General features: G+C 42.6%; 1 protein-coding gene and 1 long non-coding RNA gene across 40 annotated transcripts in view; one reads left to right on the top strand and one right to left on the bottom strand.

Moving 5' to 3' along the window:
• THRB (thyroid hormone receptor beta) overlaps positions 1 to 17,101 on the top strand; it is a 414,019-nt gene that overhangs the window by 387,738 nt on the left and 9,180 nt on the right. For all 37 annotated transcript variants that reach the window (XM_064277386.1, XM_064277393.1, XM_064277373.1 and 34 more), the window contains 2 exons: positions 8,248 to 8,394; positions 15,832 to 16,090. In XM_064277386.1, the coding sequence (XP_064133456.1) occupies positions 8,248 to 8,394; positions 15,832 to 16,090 (406 nt within the window). The remainder of the gene's footprint in view (positions 1 to 8,247; positions 8,395 to 15,831; positions 16,091 to 17,101) is intronic.
• Positions 10,913 to 17,101, bottom strand: part of LOC135228762 (uncharacterized) — an 81,064-nt gene continuing 74,875 nt past the window's right edge. For all 3 annotated transcript variants that reach the window (XR_010319592.1, XR_010319590.1, XR_010319591.1), the window contains exon 3: positions 10,913 to 16,841. This is a non-coding gene — a long non-coding RNA (uncharacterized LOC135228762). The remainder of the gene's footprint in view (positions 16,842 to 17,101) is intronic.

Genomic DNA, 17,101 nt, shown 5'->3' with positions numbered 1-17,101 from the left:
CTGAAATTAAATGTATATTTTATAGACCCTTGATTTGTTCAAGAAATTCTCACTCTCGATCCAAATATGAATAACTGCTTCTCCAGGCCATTTTTTCTTAGAAGTCTGTGGAGGAGACCAAAATGCCTCCACTGTCCCATCTGCCTCTACAATGAACTTCATTTCTATCACCCAGTCCCCATCTGTGCCTGGACTCATGTCTGCAGCTCCATGGAGGAAGGACCATGTTCCATTCACCATTGTCACCTCGGAATCTATCCCATATGTGGAAACTTGTGGTAGCTTGTCTTCATGATTGTCACCATCAAATTCTTTCCTCCTGTATACGCACCAATTTTCTCCCATCGAGAGGGAGAGCCTGTTCCTCTATCCCCTTGAATCTGGCCTGGCTTGTGATTCCTATAAACCACGGGTATTGGGGGAAAGAGTGCTTGAGTGACTTTTAAGGCTGGGTTATAAGAAGCCTTGTAGCTTCCACCTGGGTCTTTTGGAGGGGGAAGCTACCTGATCTCCCTGAGGGAGGCCAACTGCCATAAAAATAAAACAATTTTTTAAAAGTCCAGCTACTCTGAGATGGCTATGCTATGAGGAAGCCCAAGGTAGCCCTGTGACAAGGCAATGTCGAAAGAGAAATTGCCAACCAACCCAGGCACCAGAATGTGAATAAAGAAGCCTTCAGATGATCCCAGACTCAATTGCCATTTGATAACAGCTGCAGGAGAGACCCCAAATGAGAACCACTCGCTTGAACCCATTAATCCCCAGAGCTCCGAGAGATAATACAAAATTGTTCTAAGTCACTAAGTTTTGGGGTGGTTTGTTACACAGAAGTAGATAACCAGCGAAGAACTCAGTAAATATTTGTTAAACTGAGCATACAACTCCGCGAGCCCATCCCCTGAAATAGTACAGTTAATCCCTGTTGTCTCAGCCAATTTACGTACTTACACACAGCCTTTACAGAAGGGTGACACCAATTAAGTATTTATGATCAGGATGAAAATTTTACTTTTTCAGTGGGGAATTATTCCTGCAAGGATATTAAGAATCCAGAGGTATAAGACTGCCTTGCTAAACGGTATCCAGGTATTGAAAGATTTTCATTACTGAATAGGTCTCTACACGTTATGATTTGTGCTGTGAGTCCAAACCAACAGCAACAGGTTTGGTTTTTGTTGTTGTTATTTGTTTGTTCGTTTGTTTTATCTGGCCGATACCCCTTTTTTGCTTACAACATTGACATGCATGTTATTTATTTTTAGGTGTCGAGATGCCCTCTTGTTCTGAAAAAGAATTCGGGGAGGCCTATTAATGGTGCCCTGGAAACCCTGGTGGCATAGTGGTTAGGAGCTACGGCTGCTAACCAAAAGGTCAGCCATTCAAATCCACCAGGTGCTCCTTGGAAACTCTCTGGGGCAGTTCTACTCTCTCCTATAGAGACACTATGAATCGGAACCAACTCAACAGCAACGGGTTTGGGTTTTTTGTTTTTTTTGATTTATTAAGGGAGCCCTGGTGGCATAATGTTTAAGAGCTCTGTGGCTAACCAAAAGGCTGGCAGTTTGAATCCACCAGCTGCTCCTTGGAAACACTATGGGGCAGTTCTATTGTGTCTTATAGGGTTGTTTACAAGTCAGAATTGACTCAATGGCAATGGGTTTTTGCTTTTTGGTTACTTTGGGTTAACATATTAACAGTAGTTTATAATACCTCATAAGGAATTAAAAGTATACATTGTCATAGAAGCTGGAAGTATTCATTTATCTGGAATGGATAAGGAGCTTATTCTCCAAAGAGAGCTCCTTCATCATTTTTCACCATAAGAGCAGAACCCAAGTCAGAAATAGAGACTAGTGGTTTTACCTGGGTGTCAAATCTATCTTTGGGTCTGAAGAAATTAGAGTGATTGACAAATGAGAAACTTTCCCAAAAGCCATGCAGACTTTCATAATAAATCCAAAGCCACTCTTTAGAACTGCTTCCAGAAGCATTTCAATCACAGCATTTTCTATTTTCTCCAATTTGTTCAAATCTTTATTGCTACAGAAATGCCCAGTTTAGCCACCAACACATCATGCGTGATGGTGACAGTGATGATGAAAAGTTAATCTGGGCTGAGCCTCTGATGACAAGCAATGGAAAGTAGTGTCTCTCCACCAAGGGGACTCACTTCTATACCTCCCAGCGGTGATGAGACCTTGGGTTTGGCCCAGATCCCATACCAGCAACAAGATTGTCTGTTGGCCAAGTGTTATTATTTCGCTCCCTTAGTTCACATGCAAAGGTGTGGCTTTAGATGGATTTTACATCCAAGTATAAAACGTGACCTTTAGAGCTAGGCCGACCTGCCCTACTCTTCCCCTGGAAGAGCTACAGTTGGATTTCACACATTCACGTTTGGAGTAGCCTCAGAGAAGGCAGATAAGCAGAGGGTCAGGCAGCATGTGTGATTTGGCTATGTGTGCACTGTGTGGACAGGTCATAGGGTAAGCAGAAGTCAAGGACGCACCCAACAGCCAAAATTATTACAATCACATCAGAAGAAGGCAGGTAGAAGTGGTTATGTGTACCACCATTGGAACCAGAGAGCCTGGATTCAATGTCTGCCTCTGTGGCTTCTTAATTGTGTGACGTTTGGTGAGTTATTTTACCTCTCTAAGGCTTAATTTTCTTATGTCCTTACTGGATGCTATAAAAGCGATAGATACAAGAGGCCTAACAGTGCTTGGCATGTCGTTAACAGCCACGTCAGTGGTTTCTACATATACTACCACCACCACCCTCATCATCTTATCCCTGCTTACCATGGCAAAAGGGTGGACCTGAGTTATGCCCAAAGGCCCAAGGCATTAACTCACTATCTACCTGGGTCTTATGGCCCATCTTTGCAAAGGTGCAAGAAGACGCCCTATGTGTGAGCAGACACAGGGAGGCACCCCCATTTGGCCCCACCCACTTCACCTATGCCAAACAGCAGCCTTGTTCAAGCCTAGTCCTTATCTCTGAGCCAGCCACTCTCAAAGAGGTCATCTGGCAACATTTCCCACTCACCTTGAGCAATATTGATGGAACAGTCAAAGCAGAAAGCCAGGTAGTTGTGATTCGTGTAACACCAAGCTCCCCGAGTGCCCAGGGTGATGCACACCTGTTCACGCACCGGAATCTCTCTTTTCACACCCCTCTACCCCAGATGAGCCACTATGGGTTCTTTACTGTCCCCCACCCCCATGTCCAGTCCACTGGAAATCCTTGTCTTCAGCCTCCACTATAGGCCTTGAATTCTTCCTCTCCGTCTCCACTGCCACCCGGGAAGTCCAGCCCACTTTACCTCGTGCCCAAACTACTGCTGCAGCCTGCCTGTTTCTTCCTGTGGCTCTCCACACCCCTTCCGCACACCGAAGTCATAAATCTCACCTTGCTGCTCTCCTGTTTAAAGTGCTTCAGTGGACGTCCCATTGATTTTAGAATAAGACCACCTCCTCTCCGTGGCCTACAAGTCCCAGGATTAGGGGACCCTGGCCTGTCTCCGATCCTTCATCTCACATCATCACTGAGAACTAGCCAACAACAACAACAAAAAAAAAAACATTCCAACTCGTAACAACCCTATAGGACAGAGTAGAACTGCCCCATAGGGTTTCCAAGGAGTGGCTGGTGGATTTGAACTGCCAGCCTTTTGGTTACAGCTGAGCTCCTAACCACTGCACCACCATGGCTCTGAGAACTAACCACAGGGGCCTCCTGTCCAGCCTCTAGGCTTTGCATTGGCTTTGCCTTCTGCCTAAATGTTCTTCCTCTGGCTCTATGGAAGGCTGCCTCCATGACATTCAACTCTAAGCACATATGTCCTTGCTCAAAGGGGCCTTGACTGTCCACCCCATCTCCTCATCTCCATGTACCCTCACATCACCTCCAGACTTACCACAAACTGAAATAATTCTGTGAATGTATTCTTCTTATTTATTGTCTGCCTTCCCTCACTGATAACGGAAGTTCTTTGAGGATGGACAGACCACTGCCGTAACCTCACCTTCTAGAAATAGGCCTGGCCCATAGTAGTTACTCAATAAATATTGGTTGCATAAAGGTATAAACATGCATAAAAATATATGTATTCACTCACTCAACCAACACAAGTTCTATTTTCCACCAACTTGGCCCAATTTCTTGTACACAGTAGCCAAAGTTACTTAAGGCTTACTTTTCCCCTCTCCAGAAGTTCATATCTCAGAGGTGTACCCATATAACTATAATAAAAAATGATTGTGATAATAGGCAGATGAGTGATACACATGGGTAGCCATGAATATGCAGATGAGGTAGACATCATTTCAAACATAGGTCATCTGGGAAGGCTTGAAGGAAAAGACAGAATTTGAGTTGGGTCTTAAAGAATAGGTGGGATTCAGAATGCAAAGAGATGAGATGTGGAAGTGGGGACTTTGGGGAGAGGAGAAGAGAAGGCAGCAGTGAAATGGAAAAGTGCAAAGCAGGCTGGGGGGAGACCTGAGGAGATCAGCTGGGCTGGCTCAGGCCACCCATTTAGGACAGGCAAGAGGGGGGAGAAGGGAAGTCAGAATCAGTCAGAAGTCCCACCATGAGCAAGTGAAGGCCACGGAAGCAAAAAGCAGACTTTCCCACAGGTCTACACTTGTTAATCTACAAGCCAGAGACTTATTGCGGGTTCTGAGCTTGATCCTGTTTGCACAAACACATGTGTGTATATGAGCAAACATATACCATCTAGGGGATTACAAAGCTATCATCTGTAATAAGGTATTTAAGAGATTTAATTGACATCAAACATTTGTATCCTTTTTACTTTTTAACATCTTCCAAATATCTTTTAAAATGTTACATTGTCCTTGTAGGTGAAAATCTTTGAGGAAGTTGCAAATAAGGTTACATTGCCCAACCTTAATTTCTTATATTTGATGTTAACTCAGGTCACTGCATATGTGTGTGGAACCTCTAGTGGTGTGGTGGTTAAGAGGTACAGCTGCTAACCAAAAGGTCAGTTCGAATCCACCAGGCACTCCTTGGAAACCCTATGGGTCAGTTCCACTCTGTCCTTTAGGGTTGTTATGAGTTGGAATCCACTTGACAACAATAAGTTTGGGGATTTTTAAGTTATATATATATATATATATATATATATATATGCATAAAATTTGTGTTTTCTAGCATCTGAGATCCATTATGTAATAAATACTAATGATATAGAGTAACCAAAAAACCAAATGCGTTGCCATCAAGTCTATTCCAACTCTTAGCAACCCTGTAGGACAGAGTAGAACTGCCCCATAGAGTTTCCAAGGAGCTGCTGGTGGATTCGAACTGCCGACCTTTTGGTTAGCAGCCGTAGCGCTTTACCACTATTCCATGATATAGAATAGGGGGCTTTTACTTACAGCAATTGTATTTGTCATTAAATATCCAGAGGCTTAAAAGTAAATACTTTTTCTAGCCTGGTATTTATTTTTCAGAAGAAAGACTTGTGAAGTTGTTACATTTAGGGGTTTAAATTTAATTTAAATTGCCCTATTTCCTTGCATAATTTCCCTTGTTTTTTTCAGATATTTTAGAGATGTCGCAGGTGGTGATTCAAATATCCCACACACCCCCGGAGTTAAGGAACACCAGTCTACTTTATAAGTCTCTTAAAAAAAAAAAATTTTTTTTTTTTAACACCTATTGACATTTCACGGGACACTGAATACCATTTAAATACAATCAAATTAGATCTATTGGTATTCAACGAGGAGATGTTTGGGTTCAACCAGGCCAAAGGCATGTTAATTAAAATATTTTTATTTCTAAGAAAAATTTAACCTACATACATGTGCATGTGTGTATAACACCACATCGTTGTTGCTAGCTGCCAGTGAGTCAGCCCCAACTCATGGCAACCCCACGTACAAGAGAATGAAACTTAGCCCAATCTTGCAGCATTTTCATGATCACTGACATGCTCAAGTCCACTGTTGCAGCCAGTATGTATTTTGAGTGCCTTCCAGCACAATATCAGGCAGTATTCTCTTGTAATCCATGGGGTTTTTATTGGCTAATTTTTGGAAGCAGATTGCCAGGCCTTTCTTCCTAGTCTGTCTGAATGTGGAAGCTCTGTTGACACCTGTCCACCATGGGTGACCCTGCTGGCATTTGGCATACTGGTAGCATACCTTCCAGCATCACAGCAACATGCAAGCCATCACGGTATGACAAACTAACAGATTAATGGTGGATATAACACCCGACCCTTTTAAACATGCGCTCGCATTCGTTTTATCAGTTTAGCATCATAACAGAGCTATAAAGTGGACAAAGCAGGTAAGATGAGCCTCATTTTCAGGGGCAAGAAACTATTATAAAGAACCAACAGGGGTTCTGAAGGACAAGCATAGTAAGTACAGTTCCTATCAGGGAGCAAAAAATAAAAACCAAATCTGTTGCCGTAAGGGTCAATTCTGATTCATGGCGACCCCATGTGTTACAGAGTAGAACTTCCCCATAGGGTTTTCTAGGCCATACTCTTTATGGAAGCAGATCACCAGGTCTTTCTTCCACGGAATTGCTGGGTGGGTTTGAACCACCAACCTTAAGGTTAGCAGCCAATCACAAAGCATTTGCACCACCGGGGCTCCTTCTATCAGAGAGCAGCGATACCCAAAGGAACCGATGTACCTTTTCCCCTTAGTTCAATCTGTGAGGGAGAAAGACTGGGAGATAGAGGAGGTTATTGTTAATTTTTATTATTAATTGATTATTCCATCAATTCCATCTGCATCTGGAAACCCAGCAGAACAGTGGCCTTCCATGGACTTGTCTTGCCAGCTGTTGGCCTAAAACCTCCTCACTTATTTTAAAAACATATCAGACACCAAGTGTCTTTCCCATTTCTCACTGCTACTAAAACAAACAATAAAAATAAAGTAAGACGAAATAAAAAGTAAAGAGAAAAACCTGCTGGGTAATCCAAAAAAGGTAAATGCTGCCAGAGTCTGTTATGTAACCTGTTTAAAAGTCCTCCCCTGAGGCCATAATCACAGCTCTTACCCCGCCCTTGGGGGCCTGGGCTGCTCCTGTGGACCCCGCAAGGTGACAACAAAGAATCATCTTTTGCTTTTCCTCCTGCTAAAAATTAGATACGGAGACTAACTGGGGAAATGTGAGAAGAAACAACGTAACTGCATTGCTCTGAGCTGGATTTGGCTGCTGTGTTGGGCCAGTGGTTCTCCAAGTGTGTGATCCAGGACCAGCGGCGTCAGCATCGCCTGGGAACTTGTTAGCAATGCACCCATTTAGGCTCCGCCCAGACCTGCTGAATCAGGAACCCAGATGAATCTGATACACAGTGACATTCAGGAACTAATATGTTAGACCAAGGAGCCCTGGTAGTGCAGTGGTTGAGTCTGGCCGCTGACCAGAGGTTGGCAGTTCGAATCCACCAGTTGCTCCTGGGAAACCCTATGGGGGAGTTCTACTCTGTCCTATGAGGTTGCTATGAGTTGGAATCAACTTGATGGCAACAGGTTTAGTGTTGTTTATTTTGTTTTAGTGTTAGACCAAAGTCTTGTCACAGGCAGCACCCTTACTGCTCAGCAAGTGAAGAATTCAGCCTTGCTTGGCCTACTCAGTGTCACTTCTGCCCCCTCCCACCCGCCCCACCCTTCACACCCTTCACACCCTTCACACCCTTCATACCCTTCACACCCTTCACACCCTTCACACCCTATGGCTCTAAGCAAAGCTGGACCCAAGTGACTCTGATGCCTTTGATCACATTCACAATTTCCTGAAAGACAGTTGGAGAGGCAAGCAAGGGGCGTATTACCAAAACTCAAACCCATTGCCAGAGAGTCTATTCAGACACACACCAAATGGGCAGGGCTCTGGAAATACCATCCCAGAGCCCCTAGAATTGATGTCTCCTGGCGTTAGTTCCCCTCATTTCTGCATTCAGAAGCTGAACCCAAATTCCTGTTCTCTCTGTCTCTGTCTCTGTCTCTGTCTCTGCCTCTGTCTCCCTCTCTCTCTCTCTCTCTCTCTCGCCAGCAATCCTTTGAGCATTATCACTGGGAGCCTGTTAAAGCAAGAGCCATGACATATATCTCTGCTTGGAGAAATAAATGATATGAGAACTCTATAGTGTATCAACTCATAAGACATGTTCTGCCACATGAGAACTATAAAAAATAAAGATCCCTTCAAGTCTTTGTTTAAATCTTTCTTATTTCTCCTCCTTAGCCCGAAGATATTGGACAAGCACCAATAGTAAATGCCCCAGAAGGTGGAAAGGTTGACTTGGAAGCCTTCAGCCATTTTACAAAAATCATCACACCAGCAATTACCAGAGTGGTGGATTTTGCCAAAAAGTTGCCTATGTTTTGTGAGGTAAGAATTGTTTTTCCTTCTGCATTATTTTTCATTATAGCTCCACCAGTTTCCAGGAATATTGGGTATTATTTATAATTTAATATTAATTAGTAGGGATTTAGTCATATGAGAGCAGTGTCAGTACAAAATGAAAATGCACTCTATTTAATTTTTATTTTCCCATCTTCTCTCTTCAGTCATCATTCATTAGCTGTCCACGTGAGTTCGATCGAGATGCATCCATCCACCTAACTCCAGGCACAGGGATATAATGGAAGAAATAACCTACCGTGCCCTAGCTACCAGGCTCCATGTTACCCACATTAAATCCAATTCTTAAAACAGATCTGCAGGTAGCTATTAAGCCCATTTTACAGATGGGGAAAATTAAGATCAGAGAGATTCAATTAACTTTTCCAAATATGGCGCCATGGTTTGAACCATAGTCTTTCAACTACAAAACACTGCTTTCTTTATCCTGGCAAGATGGCCATGTGGTCATTTTTAATCCTCAAGAATAAGTTAAATGGCATCCACAGAGCAAGGTTCTCCTTAATATCTCCTTAAATCTTTTTTCTTATAAGCTCGCCCTTTCTTGTCCCATCTTTAGGAAAGCCTTCATACAACAGAGTTTATGCACCTTCCCTTTGGGATACTTCATCTCTAACTTGGGCAGCCCTACTGTGTGGTAGCTAAGGACATGGGCTATGCAGTTAGTCGCATGGACGAGAATCCTAGCTCTGTGACTTAGTAGCTCAGACAAGTGATTCAATGTCTTCAAACCTCAGTTATCTCATCTTTAATATGGGAATCATAATTGTACCTACCTGTAAGGCTGTTGGGAGAATTAAAATGGCATAACATATGTAAAGTGCTTAGCACAGTGCATGAGTCATAAAAAGTATTCCATAAATTTTAGCTGATAATACTGCTATTATTTCATCTTTTACATTATCATTCTGCCCTAATCTTCCTTTTTTTGAATCAAGTGGGGCCAATTATGTTTTATGGAGAATTTCTCCCTTCGATAAACCTCATGAGATTCCAACCTATTGTTCTTCACACCTCCAAGGGGACCCAGACATATACCAAATGAGAGGGCCACTTACTGCTGAGAGCCTCTTACACAAGCTACCAAGGGCTAAGTGATTCTAGTCTCACCTAGAACGACACTGAGTTTCCTCACCTGGAATGACTCCCTGCCTTTGCTTCCTAGCTCATTTGTGTCTTTGAGTTTATAATAAACAGAGCCCAGCTGGAATCAGAGAGCCCCCAGACACTGATGGGAACACTTCCCATTGCCTATTTCTGAGCCTCCGCAAACACCATATCCAGGAGGACAGTGCAGTGGGTGGGCTTCAGGATGCTGGGAGAGAACGTCTTCCTTCTTCTAAGCTTCGTTGTGGCGGGGGTCAGGGTACCTGGTACAACCAGGAACCATTCATACCCCATACCTCAGAGGAGTCTAGATGAAGGAATCCTGACTATATCTGTATTTGGCGTGGAGCTTTTTATGTCCCTGACATGATCTTCTTTTAAAATTACCATTGGTTAGAGTTTTGATGGATATTACAGAAATCATATATTTTCATTGAAGATTTATACAATATAACAAAGATAATCACCCATGGTAACACCACCAAGAGTTAATATTGTTAGCATCTTGGTCCCTACTATAGTCTTTTTTCAAATATATGGATGTGTGTGTACATACTCATACACACATTTACACACACATACATATATGTGTATGTTGGGAGAATTAAATGGGATAATGTATGTAAAATGCTTAGCACATAATAAGTATTATTATGTCATAATTAGTATTATTATGGTCATAATATGAAATATATTAATGTAGTGTTTATCATAATATACTTTCATTTCTTCTACTTTTTATTGAAGAGTAAACACGTATCATGAAAGTGCAGCTCCATGAATTTTCACAAGCTGAACACACCCACATAATCAACACTGAAATAAAGAAATAGTATATGATCAGTACCCCATTGTAACTAATTTATTACCTTCAACTGTAGAATATATCATTTGAGTATTCTTTTACAAAATGACTTTTAATGACCTCATAATAGTCCAGAGTCTGCCACCACGACCCGTAACCATTCAGTCAGTTCAACTCATGGTCACCCCCAAGCATGTCAGAGTAGAACTGTGCTCCATGGGGTTTTCAATAGCTGTTTTTTTGTTTTTTATTGTACTTTAGATGAAGGTTTACAGGGCAAACTAGTTTCTCATTAAACAATTAATGCACATATTGCTTTGTGACATTGGTTGCCAACCCCATGACATGTCAACACTCTCCCCTTCCAGATCTTGGGTTCCCCATTTCCAGCTTTCCTGTCCCCTCCTGCCCTCTCATCCTTGCCTCTGGGCTGGTGTGCCCATTTAGTTTTGTTTTGCTTTATAGCCCTGTCTAATCTTTGGCTGAAGGGTGAATTTCAGGAGTGACCTCATTACTGAGCTAAAAGGGTGTCTGGGGACCATACTGCCGGGGTTTCTCCAGTCTCTGTTAGACCAGTAAGTCTGTCTTTTTTTTTTTTTTTCATGAGTTAGAATTTTGTTCTACATTTTTCTCCAGCTCTATCTGGGACCCTCTATTGTGGTCCCTGTCAGAGCAGTCAGTGGTGATAGCCAGGCACCACCTAGTTGTGCTGGATTCAGTCTGATGGAGGCTGTAGTAGTTGTGGTCCATTAGTCCTTTGGACTAACCTCTCCCTTGTGTCTTTGATTTTCTTCATTCTCCCTTTCTCCAGAATGAGTGAGACCAGCGGAATATCTTTGACAGCTGCTCACAAGCTTTTAAGACCCCAGACACTACTCACCAAAGTAGAATGTAGAACATTTTCTTTATACAATATTTTATGCCAGTTGAGCTAGATGTTCCCTGAGTAACTGGTTTGTTGTAAGTAGATCACTAGGACTCTCTTCAGCGGTGCCAGTTTTTCAGATAGCAGCCAAGCATGTTAACCATTTTTACCGCCCAGGGACTCCATTCCAAAGAACAAAAACCAAAAGGAAACCAGTTGCTGCCAAGTCAAATCTGACTCATGGAGTCTTTCGATATTGCAAACAGTTAACAAACTTGGCTGCTAACCAGAATATTGGAGGTTCAAGTCCACTCAGAGGCACCTTGGAAGAAAGGCTTGGCTAGCTACTTCTGAAAAATCAGCCACTTAAAACCCTATGAATGTAACCGATGCCACTGAAAAATTTGTGTGGAAATTGTGAAATGGGAACCTAATTTGCTGTATAAACTTCCGTCAAAAACACAGTAAATATTATTTTAAAAAGAAAAGAAAACCCTATGGAGCACAGTTCTGCTGTGACACACGTGGGTCACCATTCCAAAGACTAGATCAACCATAATTTAGGTTATTTATTTTTATTGGATCTTTAGTTCATTTCCAATTTTTCACTAATATAAGCATGCTGCAACGAATACTCTGGTGGCCACACCCTACTCTCATCACTGACTGTTTCTAAAGGTAAATCCTAGAAGTGAACTGAAAGACCACAGTATGTGCACCTTTCACAACTTTCTATGTGTTGCCAAACTGCCCATAAGAAAGGTTGTACACTCTCAACAGCTGCGACCGAGAGTGCTCCCTTTCTCTCACTCTTGCCAACTGTGGGTGTCACCTTTCTTTTATCTTTGGTTGCTTGGCTTTGTTTTCCTGGACTGTTCTTAGCCCTCTTTTTCTGGGCTGTGTCCCTCAGCCCAAGTCCTTGGTGTCTGAAGAGGGATTCTATTGAGTTGGCTACCCCTACAACTTGAGCCAGCCTACCACTCACATGTTCCCCTTTGAATACCCACCAAAAATGTTTGCTTTTTTAAATGTAAAACTCAGGTAAACCAACCATTAAAGAGAGATAACAGCTGTTTTTTCTAAGGAAAAGAAACCACCTCCAGTAACTTAGACACGGTGCTGTCGACACTTCTGTGGTGAGGGTGAGGGGTCGGCATGGAAATTTCCAAGCCCATGTGTGACAGGCAAGCTTATCTCTTCACATTTTCCTCAGGAATCCAAGCCTGCTTCGTTTTCATGATTCAATCTTTCTTTCAACCCTGATATTCTGTAGTCTCCAAATTGCTGTGGAAAATATTGTTTTGTTTCCAACAAGTTTGGGGCCATTTTTACAGCAGAAATGCATGTGGATCTGCCATTTGTGGCCTCCAGGGGACCTTTAGCCTTTTACACTTTCTTTGGAACTCAAAAGAGGAAATGATCTGAGCTACTTGTGAAAATGAGTTAGAGATCTCAGCTGGTCTTGGGAGCCAGGAGCTTCTGCTAGCCAGTTTGATGCCTCTGCTGTTCAAACTGTGCTCCTGGTGATGGTTCTGCTAAGGCCCATGTCAACCAACCTAGCAAGGTTTGTGTGACACCTGGGGTTTTGCAAGGCTCTAAACACATTGCTGGTGGAGCTGCCAAAAATACAGAGAACCACTCACAGGTGCTTGCCTGTAACAGCAGCTCTCTGAGACCCCAGCACAGGTATCCCAGAGGGCACGGCACCTTCGTCTTTGCTAGTCAAACCGAGCGACGCTTTCTTAAGAAGACAGGAAGAGTCTGTGGAGTGTCCCTGCCTCTCAGGCCCTTGTCTGAGCATTCTCACAATGAAAGCATTTCTTCAGGTGACTGAGAGATTATTTGCCCACATGTTGAAACAAATCTCACTAGGGATTTGCATCTCTTGAAGGCAAACAGCACATAGCATGGTTTTTAAACCACCGGTGATGCCTTTGCAAATACTTATTCAGCTTTTCTTTACATTTGATCTAATCACGAACAGTTCATAGGTTTAAAAAAAAAAAGTTCTACTTTATCTATAGTCAGACTAGTCTACAAAAGTGGAGCCTGCCCAAGTGACGGGCACTTTGTGACAATAAATAGCTGGATCTGATTAGTAACTGTTCTTTGCTATTCTATGCCAGTGGTTCTCAAGAGTGGGGCCTGAGGAACCAGCAGCATCACCTGGGAACTTGTGAGAAAGGCAAAGTCTGTGACCCCACCCCAGACTTACTGAATGTAAACTCGGGGGTGGGGCCTAGAGATCAGTGTTCAACAAGCCCTCAGGTGACTCTGGTGGAGACGAACTCGGAGAACCACTGCCCTTGGTATTAAAGCCATTCTCTGCCTACCTTCTTCAGCCAGTTCCCCAATACCTATAGCAGACCTACCCAAGCTTGAGTTTTCTATTTTCTACTATGCACTTGGGAACCCAAGGTGGTTACTGAGGAGTACAAATTAGAATCTAAACAAAAGCAAATCACAGAGGTTTTTTTTTTTTGTTTTTTTTTTTTAATTGTGGGAAGGAGAGAAATTGTACATGTGGATTCCAGAACCAGAGATGAATGACTTTCATTCTGTAGAAAAGCTAAACAGCTTGGAATGAAATGGTGAGGTGGCTAGGCTGGCTTGGTGAAATGTATGAGATACATGGAATTTTAAATGTAATTCAGTAGTATTACTTTCAGTTTTATGTAATATCCTAAATTTAACAGAGCCCTGGTGGCATAGTGGTTAAGGGCTTGGCTGCTAACCACAGGGTTGGCACTTCAAATCCACCAGCCGCTTCTTGGAAACCCTATGGAGCAGTTCTACTGTGTCCTATAAGGTCGCTATGAGTCAGAGTCGACAAGGCCGCAAGGGGTTTGGTTTGATTACATATTCATTGTTTATGGAAACTTAGCCATACTTCAAGAACTTCAAGAGTCTGTTCTTATAATCTCTTGACTTTGGATTTTGACAGACCTAGCTTCAAATCCCAGCCTCATCTACAAAACATTCATGTGACCTCTAACATGTTATTTAAGCTTTCCGTGCCTGGGTTTCCACATCTGTAAGTAAAATTGGAATTAGAATATCTATCTCATTCTATTGCTATCAAGATTAAATTAGGTGGATTCACTATAAAAAAAAAAAAAAGCACCCATTAACTAATGGCCTTTGAAATTATTTTGATAATAACATTTGTAAACATTCTTCCCCTCCAAAAACTAAAATTTTGAGTTTTTATTATTTTGCTTAGCAAGTCCTTTTTTATATTTTATTATTAATGTCATCTCATTATCACATCATCGACAAACCCTAATTAACACGGTGACCAAATGAGATTAAACCCAATTATCTACTATTTAGTATTTTTCACACCAATATTTCTGTCTTATAGCTCCAAGTCAACAACTGACTCTACTGGTTAGCCGGGAACTGTGCTTCTCTTTGTTTTTTGAAACAAGCTTTTCCTTGAGTTTCTAAAAAAGGCATAGAACTAGAAGGTCACTTACAGATGCTCGTAGCCCAGAGGTGTTAAAACCTTGCCCAAGGTCCCCAGTGAATTTCAGGCAGGGACAAAACTAGAACTCAGGCCTCCTGGCTCCTAGGGTTATGTTCTTCTCAGAAATTCACCAGAATTACTTAATTTACTAGGTATCTCTCTTGTAATCAGAGAATCACAGAATGACAGCATCTCAAAATAAACCCTAGGTATTCATGAGAGGGAGATGTCAACATGGATAAAATCCACCCAATATAAAGATCAAAAATGGCTCTGTAAGACGTTTGGCATTTTAAGATTTTTTTACATCAAATTATAAAAGTCTTAAAGGAGCAAACTGATACCTTTTGAGTTTTTTTCCTAATGAAATACAAAATAGCCAACATTTAATTGAACTCAACCCACTGCCTTCAAGTTGATTTTGACTCAGTGACCCCATAGGGCTACCAAGCCTGTAAATCTCTATGAAAGCCAACTGCTATGTCTTTCTCCCACGGAGCCTTTGTTGGTTTCGAAACACTGTCCTGCCAGTTAGCAGTTGATCGTTTTAACCACTGTGCCACTAGGGCTCCCTGTATAATTGAACAGCTATCTACACACAGTGGTTAAGCATTCAGCTGCTAACCAAAAGGTCAGAAGTTCAAATACACCAGCTGCTCCTTGGAAATTTTATGGGGTAGTTCTACTTTGTCCTATAGGGTAGCTATGAGGCTGAATCTACTTGATGACAATGGGTTTGGTTTTGGGGTTTTTTGGTCTAGCAGGCATGATGCCATGTGTAAGAGAAAACAGAGATGAGTTTAACATAAACCCTACCTTCAAGGAGTTATCTATCAGTCAGGGGTTATAATACAAAGCCCAAACTACCGGGTTATAACACAGTTTCACACATGACTGCAATATCAGTTAGAGATCTATATCTGTCATGAAAGAAATGCCAACTATTGAGATTAAAACAGATGAAGGTTCCAATCAACTTGGAGTACTAAAGGTAGTTGCTGAAAGTCTGCAGCCAAGTAGGAAAGGAAAAGTGACAGTCTCAAAGAATCCAGGACTAACGCTGATGACAGAATGTTATTTCTGTTGCTTTTAAGATACTGCATGTTGTTCCTGCCACTTGTCCCCTTGTTCTTTGCTGATGTGGCTGATTCTTTTCAGCTGCCATGTGAAGACCAGATAATCCTCCTCAAAGGATGCTGCATGGAGATCATGTCCCTTCGCGCTGCTGTGCGCTACGACCCAGAAAGCGAGACTTTAACCCTGAACGGGGAAATGGCAGTGACGCGGGGCCAGCTGAAAAACGGGGGTCTTGGGGTGGTGTCGGACGCCATCTTTGACCTGGGCATGTCCCTTTCTTCTTTCAACCTGGACGACACTGAAGTAGCTCTTCTCCAGGCAGTTTTGCTGATGTCTTCAGGTAAGTATGCACAGACTTCCTGAAGAGAGTCTGCACAGAGGTTTTGCTTGTCTGATGCTAATTCAGATCACCTGATGAGTTTTCAGCCTCCCTTTAGCTTCAGAATCGTATCTCGTCCTCCTTCAAGGAGCCATCAGGGGTTTGCTGATGAAGGGAAACTGAAGGAGGATATCCGGTGTCACATGTTTTTTGCAGTCTCCTGGGGTAGTGGGACAGAGCCAAGGAGACTATCTGAAAGATTCCATGAAATGTCCCACCTTCAGTGGATACTACCCAGCCTGCCTCGTGTTAGCTGGCCAAGCCTGCCTCCTAGTTTTACATATACAGGATGTGGGTGCGAGTAGAATACTGGAAACCATGAGTGAGACGTAGAATGTGTTCTTGGCTCATCTACAACTCAAGTTTCAGTTCTATGAGTCAGAATCAACTCCATGGCACATGGGTGGGTGGGCAGGTGACTGCTGTGTAACACATCGCCTCAAAACTTCCTGGCTTGAAACATCCAAGATGGCGGACGGAGGCCGGGGCTGAGATATCCAGCACAGCTCAGGCCTCTCTCCACGTGGCCTCTCCTCTGTAGAGTAGTTGAACTTTACATGGCTGCTGGATTCCAAGAGGAAACGTTCCAAGCACATGAAAGCAGAAGCTGCAGAGCTGTTAAGGTCCAGCCTTCAGTTATACAGCATCACTTCTAGCACATTCGATGAGCCCAAACCTGTTCCAGCACCAGTCCAGATTCAGTAGTCCTCCTCTAAATGGAAGGAATGGAAAAGAACTCATAGCCATCTTTCATTTGCCGTAGGTCATTATGAACACCTCTAATTCCCACCAGTAAACGGTAGATAATAATAACGCTAATACTTCTTTCTTCAGGGATACAAAATGCACCACGGTCTTTCAGGAAAACTAGTCTTTAAGTAGAAGGTGGTTCAGAGTCATCTTCTACATTTTCAGAGCACCCTAAGTCTAGCCCTGGCTCTGCACTTGTTGCTGCTCTTTAACTCTCTGCTT

This window comes from Loxodonta africana, chromosome 27 (assembly GCF_030014295.1).
Source record: "Loxodonta africana isolate mLoxAfr1 chromosome 27, mLoxAfr1.hap2, whole genome shotgun sequence".
Taxonomy (NCBI): Eukaryota; Metazoa; Chordata; class Mammalia; order Proboscidea; family Elephantidae; genus Loxodonta; species Loxodonta africana.
This window is presented reverse-complemented; position numbering and strand designations above follow the sequence as displayed.